This window comes from Meles meles, chromosome X (assembly GCF_922984935.1).
Source record: "Meles meles chromosome X, mMelMel3.1 paternal haplotype, whole genome shotgun sequence".
Taxonomy (NCBI): domain Eukaryota; kingdom Metazoa; phylum Chordata; class Mammalia; order Carnivora; family Mustelidae; genus Meles; species Meles meles.
In genome coordinates this window covers 37,112,489-37,130,717 of record NC_060087.1, presented here as the reverse complement: position 1 = coordinate 37,130,717, position 18,229 = coordinate 37,112,489, and the positions used below count along the sequence as shown (strand labels likewise).

The 18,229-nt window shown below is 41.8% G+C and overlaps 1 protein-coding gene across 13 annotated transcripts in view; it reads left to right on the top strand.

Moving 5' to 3' along the window:
• The window catches only part of CASK (calcium/calmodulin dependent serine protein kinase), a 343,974-nt gene that overhangs the window by 284,744 nt on the left and 41,001 nt on the right, over window positions 1-18,229 (top strand). For all 13 annotated transcript variants that reach the window (XM_045994396.1, XM_045994399.1, XM_045994395.1 and 10 more), the window contains 3 exons: window positions 5,698-5,775; window positions 8,429-8,509; window positions 13,608-13,796. In XM_045994396.1, the coding sequence (XP_045850352.1) occupies window positions 5,698-5,775; window positions 8,429-8,509; window positions 13,608-13,796 (348 nt within the window). The remainder of the gene's footprint in view (window positions 1-5,697; window positions 5,776-8,428; window positions 8,510-13,607; window positions 13,797-18,229) is intronic.

The window sequence follows — 18,229 nt, the reverse complement described above, 5'->3', positions numbered from 1 at the left end:
CCCAGGCCCCTCGCTAGGGATAAATTATTAACATTCTTCCCTCCCTCTGCCTCATCTTCTACACCTCAGCTTTACAAATACACTCGATACCTTTAAACTGAGGGTTACCAGAGTGGAGGCAGGCAGGGGAATGGGGTAAATAGAGGATGGGATTGAGGCAGGCACTCGTGATGAGCTCTGGGTGACGTGTGGAAGTGTTGGGTCACAGTGGTACACCTGGAACTCATATAACACTGTATGTTAACTGGAAGTAAGAACTTAGGAGGCGCCTGGATGGCTCAGTTGGTTAAGCATCCGAGTCCTGAGTTCAGCTCAGATCATGATCTCAGATTCATGAGATCGAGCCCCGCATCAGGTGCCACACTAAATGTGGAGGCTGCCTAAGATTCCCTATCTCCCTCTTCACATCCTCCCCCACCCCCACCCCACCACACTCACTCTCTCTGAAAAAAAAAAAAAAAAGAAAAATGAAACAAAGTTCAAAAACAAATACAATTGGTATCTTCAAATAGCAGGAAAGCAAATAGCAGAAAGAAATATATTTTACCATTTCAGTCCACCATGAATTTAAGCTTCTCAAGCAGGGATTGGCAAACCATGGTGTTCAGGCCAAATCCAGCCAGCCACCTATTTTTGGAAATAAAGTTTTATTGGAACACCGCCATGTCCATTCACTTATGGGTTGTTAATGGCCGCCTTTGCATACACGGCAAGGCTGAGTGGCTGACAGAATCCTTACCACCACAAAGCCCGAGATATTTATCACCAGGAAATGAATAGAATTCTAGCATTCTTTTACAGGGCAAGGTTTGCAGTTGATTGGCTAATATCTTCCAAATCATATTTAGTATATTTTTTTCCTACAACCTGTAAGTAGCATTCTCTACAGTTCTCTCCCCAAATATTTGCTGAAGGTTGTCTCCCTGACAGAAGACTTTGTGTGTTCCTGAATTCTGATATAAAGAAAGGAAGTCTGGTATGAGAGAAAGGATGGCACATCAGGAGTTCACGGTCCAGTCGCTGCTGTTCTGGCTACAGAACCTTGAGCGTGACACTTAACCTCACTGCTTCCTCTTTAAAATGGAGGAGCTGAAGAAGCAAATTACCTTTTAAAAAGTGGAGGAGCTGGGGCGCCTGGGTGGCTCAGTGGGTTAAAGCCTCTGCCTTCGGCTCAGGTCATGGTCCCAGGGTCCTGGGATCGAGCCCCGCATCATCGGGCTCTCTGCTCAGCAAGGAGCCTGCTTCCCTTCCTCTCTCTCTGCCTGCCTCTCTGCCTACCTGTGCTCTCTGTCTGTCAAATAAATAAATAAAATCTTTAAAAAAAATAAAAATATAAAAATAAAAAGTGGAGGAGCTGAACAATATTTGATGAAGTAAATCAGCCTTGAAACACACCCAAAAGAAATATGGTCAAAATAGATTGCTTAATTTTGAGGGAAAGTTTTAACTATGCAGGAAGGACCAAAGATAAATGATACCTGGTTCCTAAAGAAACAAGCTAAGAAAGTATTCCCAGTCTGTTTATTTTTAGGTCACTCTGAAATTTTTTTTGAAATATCTATTTCCAGTTCCTCTGCACCAACTCAAATATGCCTTTATTTTTTAAAGAAACATGTATTAAGCATCTCCAGCGTACTCAGCCCCATGAGAGGCGCTGTTACTGAATGTCAAGGAACTCAAGAGTCTGGTCATGGAAAAGAGAAAGCAGCCCTTAAACAGCATGTTCCAGAATCCTTTCCCTCAGGCAGCTAGGGTCCTCTTGGCTGTCGATGTGCTTGTTGTGGCAGTCATCAGATGCTGGCTTTGTCCTGGGTTCTGCATCATCAGTGGACTCTGGAACTGGCCTCAGCAGCACCCTCTCAGCTCCTGCACCCAGGTGTTACCCCACTGCTAATTATTTCTGGATCCCTTTGCTCCGTGCAGGCAGCCCTCTTGGACAGGGCTCCATCGAGATGGCTGCAGCCGGATCACACTCTGAGGCAGCTCCTTGACTCGTGGGAAACACACACATACACTACAGGTGTGGGGTGCCCTACCGCCAGCCTCACCCTGCTGGCAAGGGCTGCCCCGGGTGGCCTCCGGCCAGAAGAGAGGCATGCATCAATATGTTTTTACTTGGGACCACAATCGTCTCCTGTCAAGCCGCCCTAAGGACTCTCTCTCACAGTACCCCTGGTACACCGAGATGGGACTCATAAGTCACCGCCACTCGGCAAGCATCCCTCCAGAGAGTGAGATAACGAGCTCTCGTTACTGGCCCCTCCATTTTCTGGGTGTGGTTCTCGTGGAGCACTGACCACCCTTCACTGGCATGAGGAAAAAGGCAACTCCCTCTGCCCTCCTACCCAGGAGGAAGGAAGGGGAGATCAAATACTTGGTCTCCTCATCCTGTGACTCCGACAGACGCCAGACTTCTGCCTCTGTAGGTGGGTGAGTATGGAAGGACCGTTTTGGCTGCCTTCCAGCAAGCCCTAGAAGGACGGTCTGGCAGCTTTCTAGCAGGCTCGGTGCTACTTCCTTCCTATAGGCCTTAGCTCTGGGCTCCAGCTGAAGGTACAAGAGGTACAGAGGAAGTCCCAAATCATATCACTCTAGATAGTCTTTATACATGCAGCAGCCTTCCTTTGTTCTCAAAACCCAGCCACGTCTCACTTACCCCGTGCCTTCACAAAACCACCTAGACTTGGACTTTGAATCCCTAAGAACGAGAACTTGAAAAGCTACATATTTCTTAGACTACTGTTTTAAAACACTAACATTACATTGCATTAAAGCGTTCCTCCATGGAGGACTTTTTCTTTACCTGCTTTGCCACATTTCTAAGTAGTTTGTAAATGGGCACCTGGGTGGCTCAGTGGGTTAAGCCTCTGCCTTCAGCTCAGGTCCTGGGATTGAGCCCCACATCGGGCTCTCTGCTCAGCGGGGAGCCTGCTTCTCCCCCCCCCCATCTCTCTCTGCCTGCATCTCTGCCTACTTGTGATATCTGTCAAATAAATAAAATCTTTTAAAAATAAATAAATAAATGGTTTGTATTTGTTGTGGGTATCACTAAAATATTTTGAGTCCCAAAGGCAAAAACCCAGTCCCAGAAAGTGAAGAGGAGAAATGAAGGTTGGCATCTTATGCATGCATAACCAGATAGTCTCCAACTTGGAGCTCACTCAACTGAGATCCCTTCCAGTTGATAGCGCTGGGAACCATACTATGCTCAGGTTCTCAACAGGATCCAGCTGACACAGGTTTCTGGGCTTTTGGCTCCATGTGTCTTTGGAATCTGGGAGTTTTTTGAGGACAAGACTGTCCTCTTTTTCATTTTCATAACCCAGTAAAGAGAACTGCACAGCCTAGTACATAGTAGGAGCTCAGTTGGTGGATGGATGGATAGATGGAGGAGACAACAAGGACTCACTTCTGATGGTGACAAAGTGAGCCCCGTCTCTCCCTGCCCCTTCCTGCCATGGTTCTTACTCACCCTTCTGCTTCAAGAGCAGCCAGTTGAGAATCACCATCTGTTCTTAGCTATCCATTGTGTCCAGTAACTGCTGGAACTGCTCCAGTCCCAGGATCTCCTAGGAGCTGGAGGGGCAGAGCCCAGTGCCCCCACCTCAGACAGAAGACCCCTTCTTTTAATTCCTTCTACTGCTTCTGCCTTGATGAGAAGCACCCAACCTCTCCCTCATTCCACCACTAGTCCCACTGCACTTTGGGCGAATATGTGATGAACTGAATCAGACCAGACCAAAGGAACAGAGGAAACTTTGGTCTGAGCACTTTTTTGGAAGCAGGGCCCTAAAAAATGTTGGAACTCCAGGCATCTGTATGTCACCTGTGAAGAGACTATAAACCTATAACAGTGGTTCTCCCTTTACTACCCTGTGCCTCAGTTTCCTCATCTGTAAAGTGGGAATAATAAAGGGTATCGACCTGATAGGTTTGCCTGAGGTTAAACGAGGGAATATATATTAAGAATTTTCACTAATAACTAACATCTAGTAAGTGTTCAATAAAAGTAGTAATTCTTGTTGTTGGTATGACTACTGTTACTCTCTGGAGTTAGCACTTGGTGGGCGCCTCGGTGGCTCAGTCGGTTAGGCGTCTGCCTTCAGCTCAGGTCATGATCTCAGGGTCCTGGGATTGGGCCCCGCTTCGGGCTCTCTGCTCAGTGGAGAGTCTGTTTCTCCCTCTCCCTCTCCCTCTCTGCTCTCTCTCTCTCTCTCTCAAATAAATAAAATCTTCTAAAAATCATAAGGAAGAGAAAATACATTTCGAGTACTGTACTGTTTTTATTAGGGGGGAAAACGCAGTAAGTAGACCTGTGCAGTTCAGACCCATGCTGTCCAAGGGTCAACTGTATAATATTTTAAACAGCATTTTACTAGCCTACTTACAGTACGCATTTAACCTCTCATTTAGTAGTACTTTCTCAAGGCCCTCATTTAAAAATGGTCACTGCTCTATCTTCACATTGTTCTCATTGGTCATCTTTATAATTAATTTATATATTCATAAGGCATTTTTATGTATGGTGTGGCCCGAACAAATCGTAAGGCTTTATCTTGCATCTGTATAAAGAAATCTAACTGTAACCTAAAGGATGTATACAGTCAGTATTTGACCTGTACACGAGCATTGTGGTACACAGGAGGAGGGGAAAAAGAACTAAACAGGTTGCCTCAGTGGGTTAAGCCTCTGCCTTTGGCTCGGATTGTAATCCCAGGGTCCTGGGATCGAGCCCCGCATCTGGCTCTCTGCTCAGCGGGGAGTCTGCTTCCCCGGCTCTCTCTGCCTGCCTCTCTGCCTATTTGTGATCTCTGTCCGTGAGGTAAATAAATAAAATCTTAAAAAAAAAAAAAAGAACTAAACAAAAACCAAGCAGGAAAAAAAAACCCACCTATTTTAGAGAAGTTAGGAAATAGACATTGGCAGACTGGCCAAAATCCATTTTAATTTTTCACTTTTCAAAGCAGACTGTCAAATGAGCCATTTTGTTTGAGGTAGAAATTAGTATTTTAATTGTATTTCCACCCTACAGAGATTTTTCTTTAAAGAATTAATTGTCTTCAGAAAGTCAAATTTTGGATCAGTTAGATTTGTGGCATTTTTGAAATATATTTAGATTCTTCTCAGTGTCTTCTCATGCTCTGTGAATTTGCAAATTCAAAAGGAAAAAGTTCATGTCCTTGACTTCCTGCTGAAGGATGCCAGCACTGATACTGTTAATAAACAGCCCTAGTAAAACAAGCATAAACCTTTTGTGAGAACATTCCTTCTTAGAAGGAGTTGGTTTGCCCTTTCCCAAGATTTCGATTTCGGTGAAAATTCTTTCAGACATGTCTTGGCCAGAAAGCGTTCTTTCATTTTGCTCTATATCCATGTTAGTGAATGTTGCTTCTACCAGAGGCAACAAAATATTGCAGTTCTGAAGTAGTGATTGATTTTAAATGAGAAAGGAAACTGCCACATTGACAGAATCTTGGACCATCTATTTGAAGATGATTTTCTAAAACAATACACGTAAGACTCCTCTTGCAACAAGTTACACTGAATGAGTATGAGATTATTAATGGAAGGAGACCCTGAAATCATCAGCAAGCATTTGTCAGAGGAAGATTTTGTTTAGTGAAATAGTAAGTAGGCAGCTCTGAACTTTTAGCAAAGAATTAGGAGTGTTGATTGGATTTTCTTCTTTGCTTTTAGCTGTATGACAAAATTAACACAAAATCTTCGCCACAAATCAGGAATCCTCCGAGTGATGCAGTACAGAGAGCCAAAGAGGTAAGTGATATATTTTGTAAATGTATCTGGGAGTCATATTTGCTACCTTTATTGAAAACATTTCCGCTGCACAGTAAAGAGGTGGTTTCCTTGGAGTCACAGTGGACCATACAGTCAGATTTAGTATTTCTAAGTTTATCACTGAACATTTTACATACAGGAAAGAAAGAAAAGCCTCAGGGACAACAATGCCTCGATTTCTAGTTCTGCTTCTGCTCCGTAAACTTGAACATGTTAATATATCTATTGTACTTCTCTTTGTTTTTTTAGTAAGTTATTTTACTGCGCATGGTTGGAAATAGGCTCTGAAAATTTGAGTTGCTTCTTTAAGATAGTAGTGTTTGGAAGTTAATTAAATATCTATAACAAGTATACTGAGTTCAGAGAGAAGTCATTTTTATAAATTATCAGCTAGTGTACATGACTGTACCTGTTACCAACTTTTTTTTTAATGTTTTTAAATGTTTAAATGTTTTTTAAAGTAAAGATTACTTTAATACCTAACGTGGGGCTCAAACTCACAAGCCCGAGATCAAGAATCACAGGCTGTGCTGAGCCAGCCGGGCACCCCGATTTTTTTATTATAGAAATAAGATATTGCAAAAAGTTTGGATAAGTAAAAATCCATCCATAACCCCAGCACCCTAACATAGTAATTTTCATTTCTGTGTATACACTTCCTGTCACTACCATTTGCATATAAATTTTATTTTTTTGCATATACATTTCATGTAGCTGCAATCAAAATACATCTTTTCTTACCTGACATCATATAATCATTTTTCCAATGTTTATACTTGGTCTTCATAAATATAAAATCTAATGAAGGGGGGCACCTGGGTGGCTCAGTGGGTTAAAGCCTCTGCCTTCAGCTCAGGTCATGATCCCGGGGTCCTAGGATCGAGCCCCACATCGGACTCTCTGCTCTGGGGGAGCCTGCTTCCTCCTCTCTCTCTCTCTGCCTGCCTCTCTGCCTAGTTGTGATTTCTCTCTGTCAAATAAATAAAATATTTAAAAAAAAAAATCTAATGAAGGGATAAGCCTTTGTCATTACTAAATTATAATGAATTAGCAAGTCCTCCATCATTATGTGTGTACTTTTTTCTTTCACTTTTTGATGTTATAAAAGTCCATATGCAAATTAACATTTCCCTTTGAAAGCAGTTTTTATACAGTGAGACTACTAAGTGAAAAGAGTATGAAAAACAGAATTCCTTCCCTACCAGATTTTAAACGTCCATGCCTGCACTAGAGAGCCTCACATATTCACTGAGAAACAAGACCAGACGTGCTGCTGGACCTGCCCATGCGGTCAAGGGCGCCAGCCAGGAGCCGTTCTCTCTGACTTAGGGGACCACACCTTGCTGTTTAAAAGTACAGACCTTGAGAGTAGCAGGGACCAGAGAGAACACATGGTTTCATCCTTTCATTTCACTGGTAGAGACACTCAAAGCATAAAATAGACCGAGGAGACTTTGCTTATTATCTTCCTTACACAATATGAATTAACCGTTTAACCAGCACTTGTTAAGGGTTCTTTTAGATAAGAAAGAAACCTTGTAGTGTTTGTTTGGTCTTTTTCCTTCTTCCCTGAGGAGGTGATTGAGTAGCACTTAGGTATGCCTGCAAGATCTAAGCCTTAGAGGTCCTCTAAATGATCTCCTAATGCTCCTTCTTGCCCCAGTATTAAGATTCTCCAAGATGATGCGAGAGATTACTCTGGGTGGATGACTTGTGTGCCCCTGACATCCAGCCCTCCTGAAGCCATCTTTGATTGGCTCAACTTTGGGAGTGCAATATGTGTAACTACTCTGTGAGTCCACCATCTACGGTTAAAAGAACTGCAGTAGTGTGTTTGCCCTGGGTTGAGGGGCAGGGGGCGGGGGTGGCAGGGCAGGACAACAGAGGCTTTTCCCTGGTCTCCTGTCACATACTCAAATTTTAAATGGAGAAACTCCATCCTGATGGTAACGGATAACTTTTAGAGTGGAAGGAGGAGTTTTCAGTGGTTTTGGGTTTGGGGTTTGGGGTTTTAACTGTTCCCTTGGATTCCCTGGCAGTGAACGCTAGGAAGTGTTGGCAGAGGCGTGGTTTCCGCTATGTGAGGAGATGTGTGGGGAGAACAGCCCGGACTCTGCCAGGCTGCAGGAAAATTACCCAAAGTGTTTCTTTTCTTTAAATGGTTCTTTATGTGAGCCTGTGTCATTTTAATCTTTCTAAAAGGAATCGACTGTTTTGTTAATGTAAAAAAAAAAGCTGCTCTTAACTTTTATTACAGATTCATTTCTATAGTGAGTTTGGAAAAAGATTTGTAGAGATATTTGCCCATTAAGTTAATTAAGTGACTTAACACCTGTAGTAAATATGCATTGTGGACTTCTCATTTTGTTTTGTATTTTTCGATAACCTTTCAAGTTATAGTTGGGTAAGTAAGTCAGAGAAATTATAGCAATTTGTTTTATTTCTTTGTTACCATCAATAGTGTTCTTTTATATTGATAACCTTTAATAAAGTGATGAATTTTTTCCAAAGTAATTGTTTCGCCTGCTGTAAAAAAAAAAAAATCTATTCACAATTTGTAATTTAAAAGAATTCTCTATTTTCTAAAGCTGGCTTCCTGTTTATACTGTTCTACATCTTGCTTATTTTTTAGGTATTGGAAGAAATTTCATGTTACCCTGAGAATAATGATGCAAAGGAACTAAAGCGTATTTTAACACAACCTCATTTCATGGTAAGTACCGATGAAACTTCTCTAGAACTAAAACCTCACTTTCAAAAGAGGTTTTTAATAATCCTCCTAAAATGTGGCTGTCTTCGTCAGATATGGCGTTACTCATATAATATCAGACTGTTAAGAGTACAGTACCAGGTAATACCAAATACATCAAGATCCTTTTTGTTTACTTTGTGTCACAGTTGTAAAGATGCTATCCCTACGGTCATCACACAAGGGATTTGCCTCCTGCTAGGATAGTTCGTAAGTCACTGGAACTGTGTATGGTATTTAAACCACAGAGAACTCAAACTAGAGACGGGTTTCACTTGAAAAGATCCCAGGTGGGATCTTTTTCACCTCTGATCCCAGGTGGTTTAGTGGAGGAATTCCATCACTTGACGATGCAGAACTCTTACACTCTCTTCACTCATTTTCTACTGTATGGAAACCGGGGACAGCACCTGTAGTTAGCCAGTTACAATGCTAAAGGGTTAAACAGAACTCAAAACAGACGAGATGCCTTTCTGTGAAAGAAGGTCCAGATGTGTCTACTGAGCTGCAGTTCAAAAGCATGATTACAAGTGGAAATTTATGTTAAATATAACATTTTTTATTATGTTCAGTTAGCCACTGTATAGTACTTCATTAGTTTTTGAATATACCATTTTTAAAACATTAGCCACAGGGGGTGTCTGGGTGGCTCAGTTGATTAAGCATCCGACTTTTGATTTCGGCTCAGGTCATGATGTCACGGTCACAAGATGGAACCCTGTGTCAGGCTCCATGCTCAATAGGGAGTCTGCTTGAGATTCTCTCTCTCCCTCTCCCCCTCCACCCCACTTATGCTCTCTCTCTCTCTATCTCTCTCTCTCTCAAATAAATAAATAAAATCTTTTTTTTAAGATTTTATTTATTTATTTGACAGATGGAGATCACAAGTAGGCAGAGAGAGAGGAAGGGAAGCAGGCTCCCCGCCGAGCAGAGAGCCTAATGCAGGGCTCGATCTCAGGATCCTGGGATCATGACCTGAGCCAAAGGCAGAGGCTTTAACCCACTGAGCCACCCAGGCACCCCAATAAATAAAATCTTTTAAAAAGAAAAAAAAAGCTAGGCAAGGTTGGCAGAAGCCAGACCAAGTTGGGTCTTCCTGGCTGTGACAAGGAGTCTGGATTTTCTCCTGATCGCAGTCAGGCAACACCGAGTGACTGCGAACAGGAAAATATGATCAGATCTATGCTTGAAAGATCCCTGGGCTGGTGTGCAGAGAATGGTTTCTGGTGGGGATGAGAATTAAAAGAGGCTATGGTGAGAGGTGGTAGAGGCTTGGGAAATGGGCAGGCTGCGACGCAACATGAGATGGTTGGACACAGCAGGACTTGCTGATGGCTAGGATGTGAGGGAGTGTGGCTAAGCCTATTTTACAGTCCAGAGAGGAAACTGCCCTAGAAAGGTAATGAGGCTTGCTAGAGGTCACTCACCTAGTAAGTGGTCTTGCTGAGGTTCAAAACCCAGATCTTGTGGGCTCCAAAGCCTGTGCTCCTAAAAGTTGGTTGACCTGTCATGAGGGTCCATTTTCCTGTAAACTTGAGCTCACTGGTCATTCCCAAATAAGCATATGTTTAAATAACATCCCATGTGGAAAATATACTTCTGAGATATATATACTATGTTAAATAAACTTTTAAGTGCTAGAGCTTTTATCTTATAAGCATTTTAAAGTCATGGTTTCAAAATCTTGGTATTTTTAAAGAAATGTTAATAGCTTAAAGGGAAATATTGTAATGCTTATGTTTTTATTATACTGAGGTTTGGGAGTTATTCTTAGCATAGTTATCGTTTCATACTTACTGCCTCAATTATCTCGCTTTTTCTTTGCTTTCTGATCATTAAAACATGAAGGTTTAATATTGAATTACCTGACACTTAAAATATAGATACTTGTGAATATTAAAGTAATTAAAGAATAAAAAGGAATAGGTTTGAATTATTTTTAAAAGTCTGTATTCTAGGGGCATGTGGGTGGTTCAGTCGTTAAGTGTCTGCCTTCGGCTCAGGTCATGATCCCAGGGTCCTGGGATGGAGCCCCGCATCAGGCTCCTCCTCAGCAGGAAGCCTTCTTCCTCTCCCACTCTCCCTGCTTGTGTTCCCTCTCTCGGTGTCTCTCTGTCAAATAAATAAACTAAATCTTTTTTAAAAAGTCTGTATTCTATCTTTAGAGGTCATGTTAAAAAATATCACACTAATCCCTTTTTCAATTATTCCTTTTGAAAGACTTTTTTACAAAATAAATAGATCCTTTGCTTATTGCAGTTGTAAAATATAAAACATTAGAAAGACAAATATTAATAGAAGAGAAAGTTAATAAAGTTAATGCTTTTTTCCTTTAAGAGATAAGATCTAGGGGCGCCTGGCTGGCTCAGTCAGTAGAGCATGCAGTTCTTGATCTTGGGGTCATGAGTTCAAGCCCCACACTGGGCATAGAGCCTACTTAATTAAAAAAATAAAAATGAAAGAAAGTATCTGGAACAGAAGATTTTAAAAGCAAATCTGTATCCTACTTTCTTAAAAAAAATTAGATGGTTAAAATCACCTTAGATTATGATGCTATTCTTATTATTTAGTGGCCCACTGTACAATTGATAATTAAGAAGGCAGAGGAGCCACTTTTCAACCATAAAATTCATATTTTTCCTGCTTATTTTAAAGTAATCAAATATTTTTTCACTGTAGTCTCAAGTTAATTGTCTTGTCCATGTCCTTCCTAAAGTACAAAAAGTGAAAGTATTTCTTTCCTATTACACGATTCTTATGTAATTAAAACTAATAGCTATTTCAGCTTATTACCAATTGCTCAATTATACCTCATAGCATATTCGGAGAAAAATATCGAGACCTAGATTTTTCCAATTTTATTCTGCATATTCTTTTTCCTTTTTTTAGATTTTAGATTTTATCTGCTTATTTTGGAGAGAGAGCATGCACATGCACGCGCTAGCGGCGGGTGGGGGGGGGAGGGACAGAGGAAGAGGGGGAGAATGAATCCTCAAGCAGATTCCCCGCCCAGCTGAGCAGGGAGCCGTTAAGGAGCTCCAGCTCGTGACCCCGGGATCGTGCCCTGAGCTGAAATCAAGAGTCGGACATTTAACTGACTGAGCCACCCAGGCACCACTTGTATATTCTTTTTTACTGGCTTCCTTGAACAATCTATAAATAGTCCCTTTTTTTCGGTTTGCATATACATTCAAACTTTAGGGGTAAGTTTTTATTTTGACAGCAGCCTTGACAGTGGCAAATCATGCTTAGCATCAAGTATGACCTTATTCAGTGACCTAATTTGAGTATTTTTCTGTTGAAGTTCTATTTGGGTATTATTTTGTGACTGTTGGGACTTAGTCCTTCCTTAGAAATAATACACTAAATGCAAGGGTTTGCTTATATAACTTAAAAGGGTGAGTAGAAATCGTTTGCAAAAAGCAGCATAAACACTCTCTCCAACCCATGTGACGCGTTCTCCTAATGAAAGCTTGGTTCTCTGCTTGCCAGGCTCTACAGCCTCCAGTCATACAAAGCCTGTCTTTGAAAGTTCCCCAATTATGGAAGCTACATCTATAGTTGGTATGATGAACCTAATATTAGCCGAGGAAGTTTTTCAGTTTGTCTCTTATTGATTTTTGCTTTCTGCCCTAAATCTTAGTCTCTTAAGTGGCCACAATTAACCCAGGAAAAGAAGGATTTACTCCCAGAGCCCAACCACCACACTTGGGCCTGGGGTGCCAGTGCAGGGTGCAGCCAGTGCAGGGATCCGGAAGCCAAGGTCCCCAGGGCTTTCATGGAGCCCTGCGCTCAAGTGGTGCACTGTTCTGTGCCCCCTCACCCAGACCCCAGGTTAGATCAGCCCTCTGCAGTCTTGAAAGTAGCTGCCGTTTCCCTGGGAAACCCAAACGCATTATCTCCAAGCCCATGCTCTACTGAGAGGACAGACCAACACCACCTTCTGTACGATTTTGCTGCATTGTTACCTTTTAGTTTTGCCTCGTATGCATGCCTGTAAGATTAAAATAGCCAAGTCATGACTTTAATAAGCTTTTTAGTTAAATAACTTAATTTGAGATGTGAAGGGTTATACTTTTAAAGCAATTTTAATTGCATTTCATGATCTCCGGATATTTCATCACCACGCAGATCACAGATTAAAATAGAACGGAGTTTGTAGTTAGCACACAAGAAAGTAGAATCTGTGCAGAGCTCCAAACGTGCTGATATTCAGCTGTAAAATTCTTTTTGAAGGAGAAATGTTCAAATATTCATGGTTATTAAAAAGTTTTTTCTGATGACACAGAAAGGACAGTAAGTGGAAGAATATTGTTTTTTAAGGAAACCAGGGGTCTTGGTTATCCAGTTTCACCAAGATAGCATATGCAGGTATCAATACAAAGAAATCACTTTTTCTTTGTTTGCAGGCTTCACAAAAATATTGATGATAATAATTGTCAACTTATTCTTCATTTGGGCAAGGCCTCCAAAAAAAGAAAAATAACAAAAACATTACATACATTTAGACTTTGAGCTCCATATTTTATGTGATATTTTGGAAAATGACATTTTTTTTAAAGATTTTATTTATTTATTTGTCAGAGAGAGAGAGCAAGCACAGGCAGACAGAGTGGCAGGCAGAGGCAGAGGGAGAAGCAGGCTCCCCGCCGAGCAAGGAGCCCGATGTGGGACTCAATCCCAGGACGCTGGGATCATGACCTGAGCCGAAGGCAGCCACTTAACCAACTGAGCCACCCAGGCGTCCCGGAAAATTACATTTTTTTTCAGACACACCGGTGTGTGTTTTCATTCCTTTTACTAAGTCATAGGTTATAAATTATCTTCATCCTTTGGTTAATACTGTCCAGAAAGATATTTGCTCAAAACTCCAATTATTGCATTGTTTCTTTTTAAATGTGTTCCCATTGTAAGCCGTAGCCCAAATTTGCCACCTCTGTTTACAGGTGATTCTTTCTACTTAGTTCTTTGAAATTGCATTATGTCTGCCTTTATTTGAAATAACACATTTCTCCTGGCATAGTGCTATTATTAATATTTCACTTTCTTCATAAACTACCAGGCCTTACTTCAGACTCACGATGTAGTGGCTCATGAAGTTTACAGTGATGAAGCATTGAGGGTCACTCCTCCCCCCACCTCACCCTATTTAAATGGTGATTCTCCAGAAAGCGCCAACGGAGATATGGATATGGAGAATGTGACCAGAGTCCGCCTGGTCCAGTTCCAAAAGAACACAGATGAGCCCATGGTAAGTTTTCTAGACTCTAAAGTCCCAGCCGGAAGTAGGGCACCCAACTTCAGCCTGAACTGCTAGGAGGTGGGGAGGGAAGGAGGGCATGGACAGTGTGACATGTGGTCTGTCTCCAGCTCCTCCACCACTGCCTCCGAGCCCACACCCAGAGCTGTTCCACCTGACAGCATGCCTGAGGCTCCCCGCCCCCCGCCTCTCCTTTCACAAATGCTCTGCAGCTTCACTCAGAAAAGGACCTACCTGCTACAGCACTCCAGGAAAAACCTCTGGGGCACAATTTGAAATACTGGTATTAACAAAGCGAATGTCTAATGACATTGTGAAAAACATCTTCTTATAAGATCTTTGGCCTTCTACAAAATGAGAGGAAGACTAATCTGGAAGGCCTTCTAAGAACTGAGCAATGTGGCTAAAATAACATTCCTTCCATTCACGTCTATCTCTTTGATATGAATTCGTTCGTTTCCTTGGGGTGTAGGAACAGCATTGGAATAGAACTGACGCTGAACCCGCCTCATTGTCACAGAATCCTCGTACATGGGGAAAGGAAGATTGAGGAAAGACTCCTTGGAGTGAATCGAGCAAAGTGGGGCGTGGGGCAGCAGGGCAGAGTGGAGACCGTCCAGGCCACCCAAGAGGCACGTGCAGAAGCCCGCGGGTCAGAAGGGCTCTTCTGGGTGGAAAGAGGGCACCACAGCTGCAGTATAGAAAACGGGGGCTGGCAGGAACAGACACACAGAGTGTTGAAAGAATGTTAAGGCATGTTAAGGATTCTGTTCTTTATCTCGAAGACAGTGGAAGGCTATTGAAGAGTTTCAAGCAGGGAGAGATCAGAGTTGCATTTTAGAAAGACCGCCCTCCAAAGAATGGATTAGAGGGGGAGGAAGGAGGTTGTGGGGAGACCCGTGAGGAAGTTATTGGCTCAGGACCGGGGAGAGCTGTTGGAACTGGGAGGTAGAGGCGCGGATACGAAATGGAAAGAGGTAAACTGACTTAACAAAAAAGTAAAATCAATAGACCTGGATAACAGACGGCCAGTGGGGACAGAGGAACAGTTACCAAGGATGTCCCTTAAGCTTTAGGTGTTCACAGCCAGATGGCCGGTGATGCTACCCACTGAGATAAAGACCATTGGAAAAGTTCCATGTTTGGAGGAGGAATCCTATCTTAAGGGGGGGAAAAAAGCCTTCAGACTTATGCACTCCTATCTTTCCCTCAGAGCACAGAAAAGGGATATTGCAATATAGAAAAACAAATTCCCTACTTAAGAAAGCTGCCCGGTTGCTTTCCAGATTAAAGGGAGAGCTACAGAGCAGGGATTCTCTGACTGTGATTTTCAGAGAGCTCTCAGCTCTAGATGTTTCTGGCTATAAGTCTCATTTACTGATCTCTGGGCAGCACTTAAAGCAGGCAGGGGGCATGTGAATCACTTTACCCCTTTTCAGTGTCATCCAAACAATCCTTTGGCTTAAGTGCGAAGGCAATAGCAGCCTTTGGGTGCCTTGGGCAGATCACTTCAAGTCTGCTCATACTTTGCTTAGCAATTATTGCCAGAAGCATACTTGACTAAATGACCCCCCAGATCCCACCCTGCTCTGAAAGTCTAATACCCATTTATTCATATTACATATTCATTCACTCATTTAGCAAATGTTTGTTAAGTGCCCACTATGTGCAAATCACTATGTTGGATGCCAGTAGTGTAGTGGCAGGAAAGACACAGCCCCTTCCCAGAGCTCACTTTCCCCAGGGCTGCCAACATCAAATAAATAAATACGCAGTTTAGCACAGTTTGCTAAACAGGAAGACTTGGTGATAGAGCTGTAGAGGAGAAAAGACTGTGTCCAAGAGGCAGGAAGAAGTGGTGACGTTCAGCCAAGCAAAACAGACAGGAAAGCTGGAGGGGACCACAAGAAGGAGGCCCAGAAGTGTCCAGTGATTATCATATTCTAAAGTAGCCCAATGACATTTGTATGATCTTTCCTGTGGGGGCTCACTACCTAAACCCACAGGCGGAGTAAAAGTGTACCCCTCAGTTACTTTCTTCAGAGAGCATAAAATGGTCAAGTCTCCCCTAGAATTTTCCTTAAAGAAGCCCTTCTCTGTTCTGTCTTTGATCCTACCAAAAGTGTGTATTCTCCTTTTGACTGGTTGCCATAAAAAATGGAAATTATTTGATATAAAATAGATATTTTCAACAATGGAATACAGTTCTCTGTTACATTTAATTCAGCTTCATTTTCTTGGGTAGTTGTCTTATTAAAAGCATCATATTGCTGTTCAGGATATACCTATATGATCTCTTTTGTTTTTTGGACCTTCTTTAATATGTCCAGCTATGTTAGATCCACCCTGTAAGGATGATACCCTCCCATCACACCCTTGTTTTCCCATTTGAAACTTCACCTTGAAATTACTCTCAGTCGATTGAGACTCCCTCGGTTGCAAGTGATAAAGACCAAAGTTGAACTAGCTTGGACGGTAGGGGAAAGGCTTATGTGAACAAGGAAAGGCCCGGAGTCTATCCCAAGCTGGGGGTAGGTTCATGAGTAGGCACCCAGCCCAACCTGGGCCAGTCCCTTCCCTGGAGTTTGGGAACTTGGGAACAGAGAGAATGTGAGTCAGTTCCTCTCTGCAAAGAAATGTTTGGGGCAGACAAAATAATAAATGTTAACTCTAGTTAACCCTAGTCATGAGAGACCCTGCCTGTCTCATCACTATTGTCTGTTCACTAATGAATAGTCTCTTTCATTATATGCCTAGCCGAGTGCCTGCCCACATAACAGGATCATGATAACATTGGTTGAACGGATACATTAATTTATTAATTTCAAGGATTGAACACCCATCATGCTATCATTTCTCTTATGAAATTAGATTTGAGTTACACATAAATTTATAGCATTTCTCCAGGAACACCTCTCTTGGTAACCGTACATGCTGATTGAATATACAAGTTGGAAATGAAACTTGAACATTACAGTTGAACGTTGGGACTAGAAACATTTTGATATACCAGTTTTTCACATTGCTTGCCTACCACTTCTAAGAACTAAAAATAGGAACCAAGCAAAGTTATATTTTCTGGAATTGTGCAGATTCTGAGTCTAAATTACAAAGACTCGGCTATTTTCATGAACCTTTCCAACAGAGTGTTGTTCTCCAGTGAAGAAGATAAGACTGTCCCCCTACCCTTAATCATCTCAAATTCAAGACCAGTTTTTACCAAGGGAACTTGTTAAAAATATAGGTTTCTGGACTCCATTCCAGACTTCCTGAATCTAAATCCAAGGAGTGAGTTTAAGAGACAGTATTATTTAAAAGGTCCCCATGTGATTTTTAGGATCAGCCAGGTCTAGTCCAAAAAAATATGCTTATGAAAGTTTATCTTATAATAGAGAATAATGGGAAAACAAAAAGTAATCTCTGTAGACTAGTAGTCTGGCATTAAATATGTGGAGCTTCTACTTCTGGCCAAGATGGAGTAACAAGGACCAGATTTACTCTCTCACCCGAAATAACCAAAAAAAAAATTTTAAACAAATGAAATTACATAAAAGAACAGTTTTCGAGACATTAGACATCAGGCAACAAAGGAAAATGATCCCTAAGAGACAGGGAGCAAACAGGGTGAGCCCTATGATCCCCTGACCATATTGACTTGAAAAAGTTTCCAGGCCACAGCACAGGAAGGGAGAACTGAGGCAGAGCAGGCAGTTCTGAATTGAGGACACAGAGCTGAGAATCCAAGGTGACCTAGGCACCTAAAGTGCGCAGGACAGAGGACCAAAGAAAAGAGAGCTGCACAGGAAGAGAACTCCCAGAGATCTGCAGAGGGTCCCCCTGAAGTATTCACTTGAGTTATGATCAGTGCATTTATGAGAGGAAACTACCCAGAGCCAAGGAAAGACCATTCAAAAGGTTTAGAGGGAACAGTACCCAACACTCACTGCCTGTTAACCACCAGCTGGCCTGGAAAATGAATTCATGGCACAATGTAGAGAGTGCTCAGGAAAATCTTGTCTCAGTAATGAGGAATAATTAGCCCTAGGCTCAGAATTGCTCAAAACATGCCTAACAAATCATGAAAGCAAGACCCAATGCATCAAACTAATTGACCCAAGTAAGTGAACTATATCCCAGAACAAAGCCTAAGAATATTTATAAGAATAAAAAAAATCTAACATGCAGCAAGAGAAAATTCACAATGTCTAGCATTGAGTCAAAGATTACTAGGCATGTAAAGAAGGGGGACAGTACGACCTATAGCATAGTGAATAATCAATCAAAACTGACAGACCTGACAAAGATATTAGACTTAGCAGAAGAATACACTATGGGATTAATGGGAGATCAGACATTTAAGAAGCAAAGATTAGTAAACTCAAAGATACAGCAACAGAAACTATGAAAAATGAAATATAGAAAAA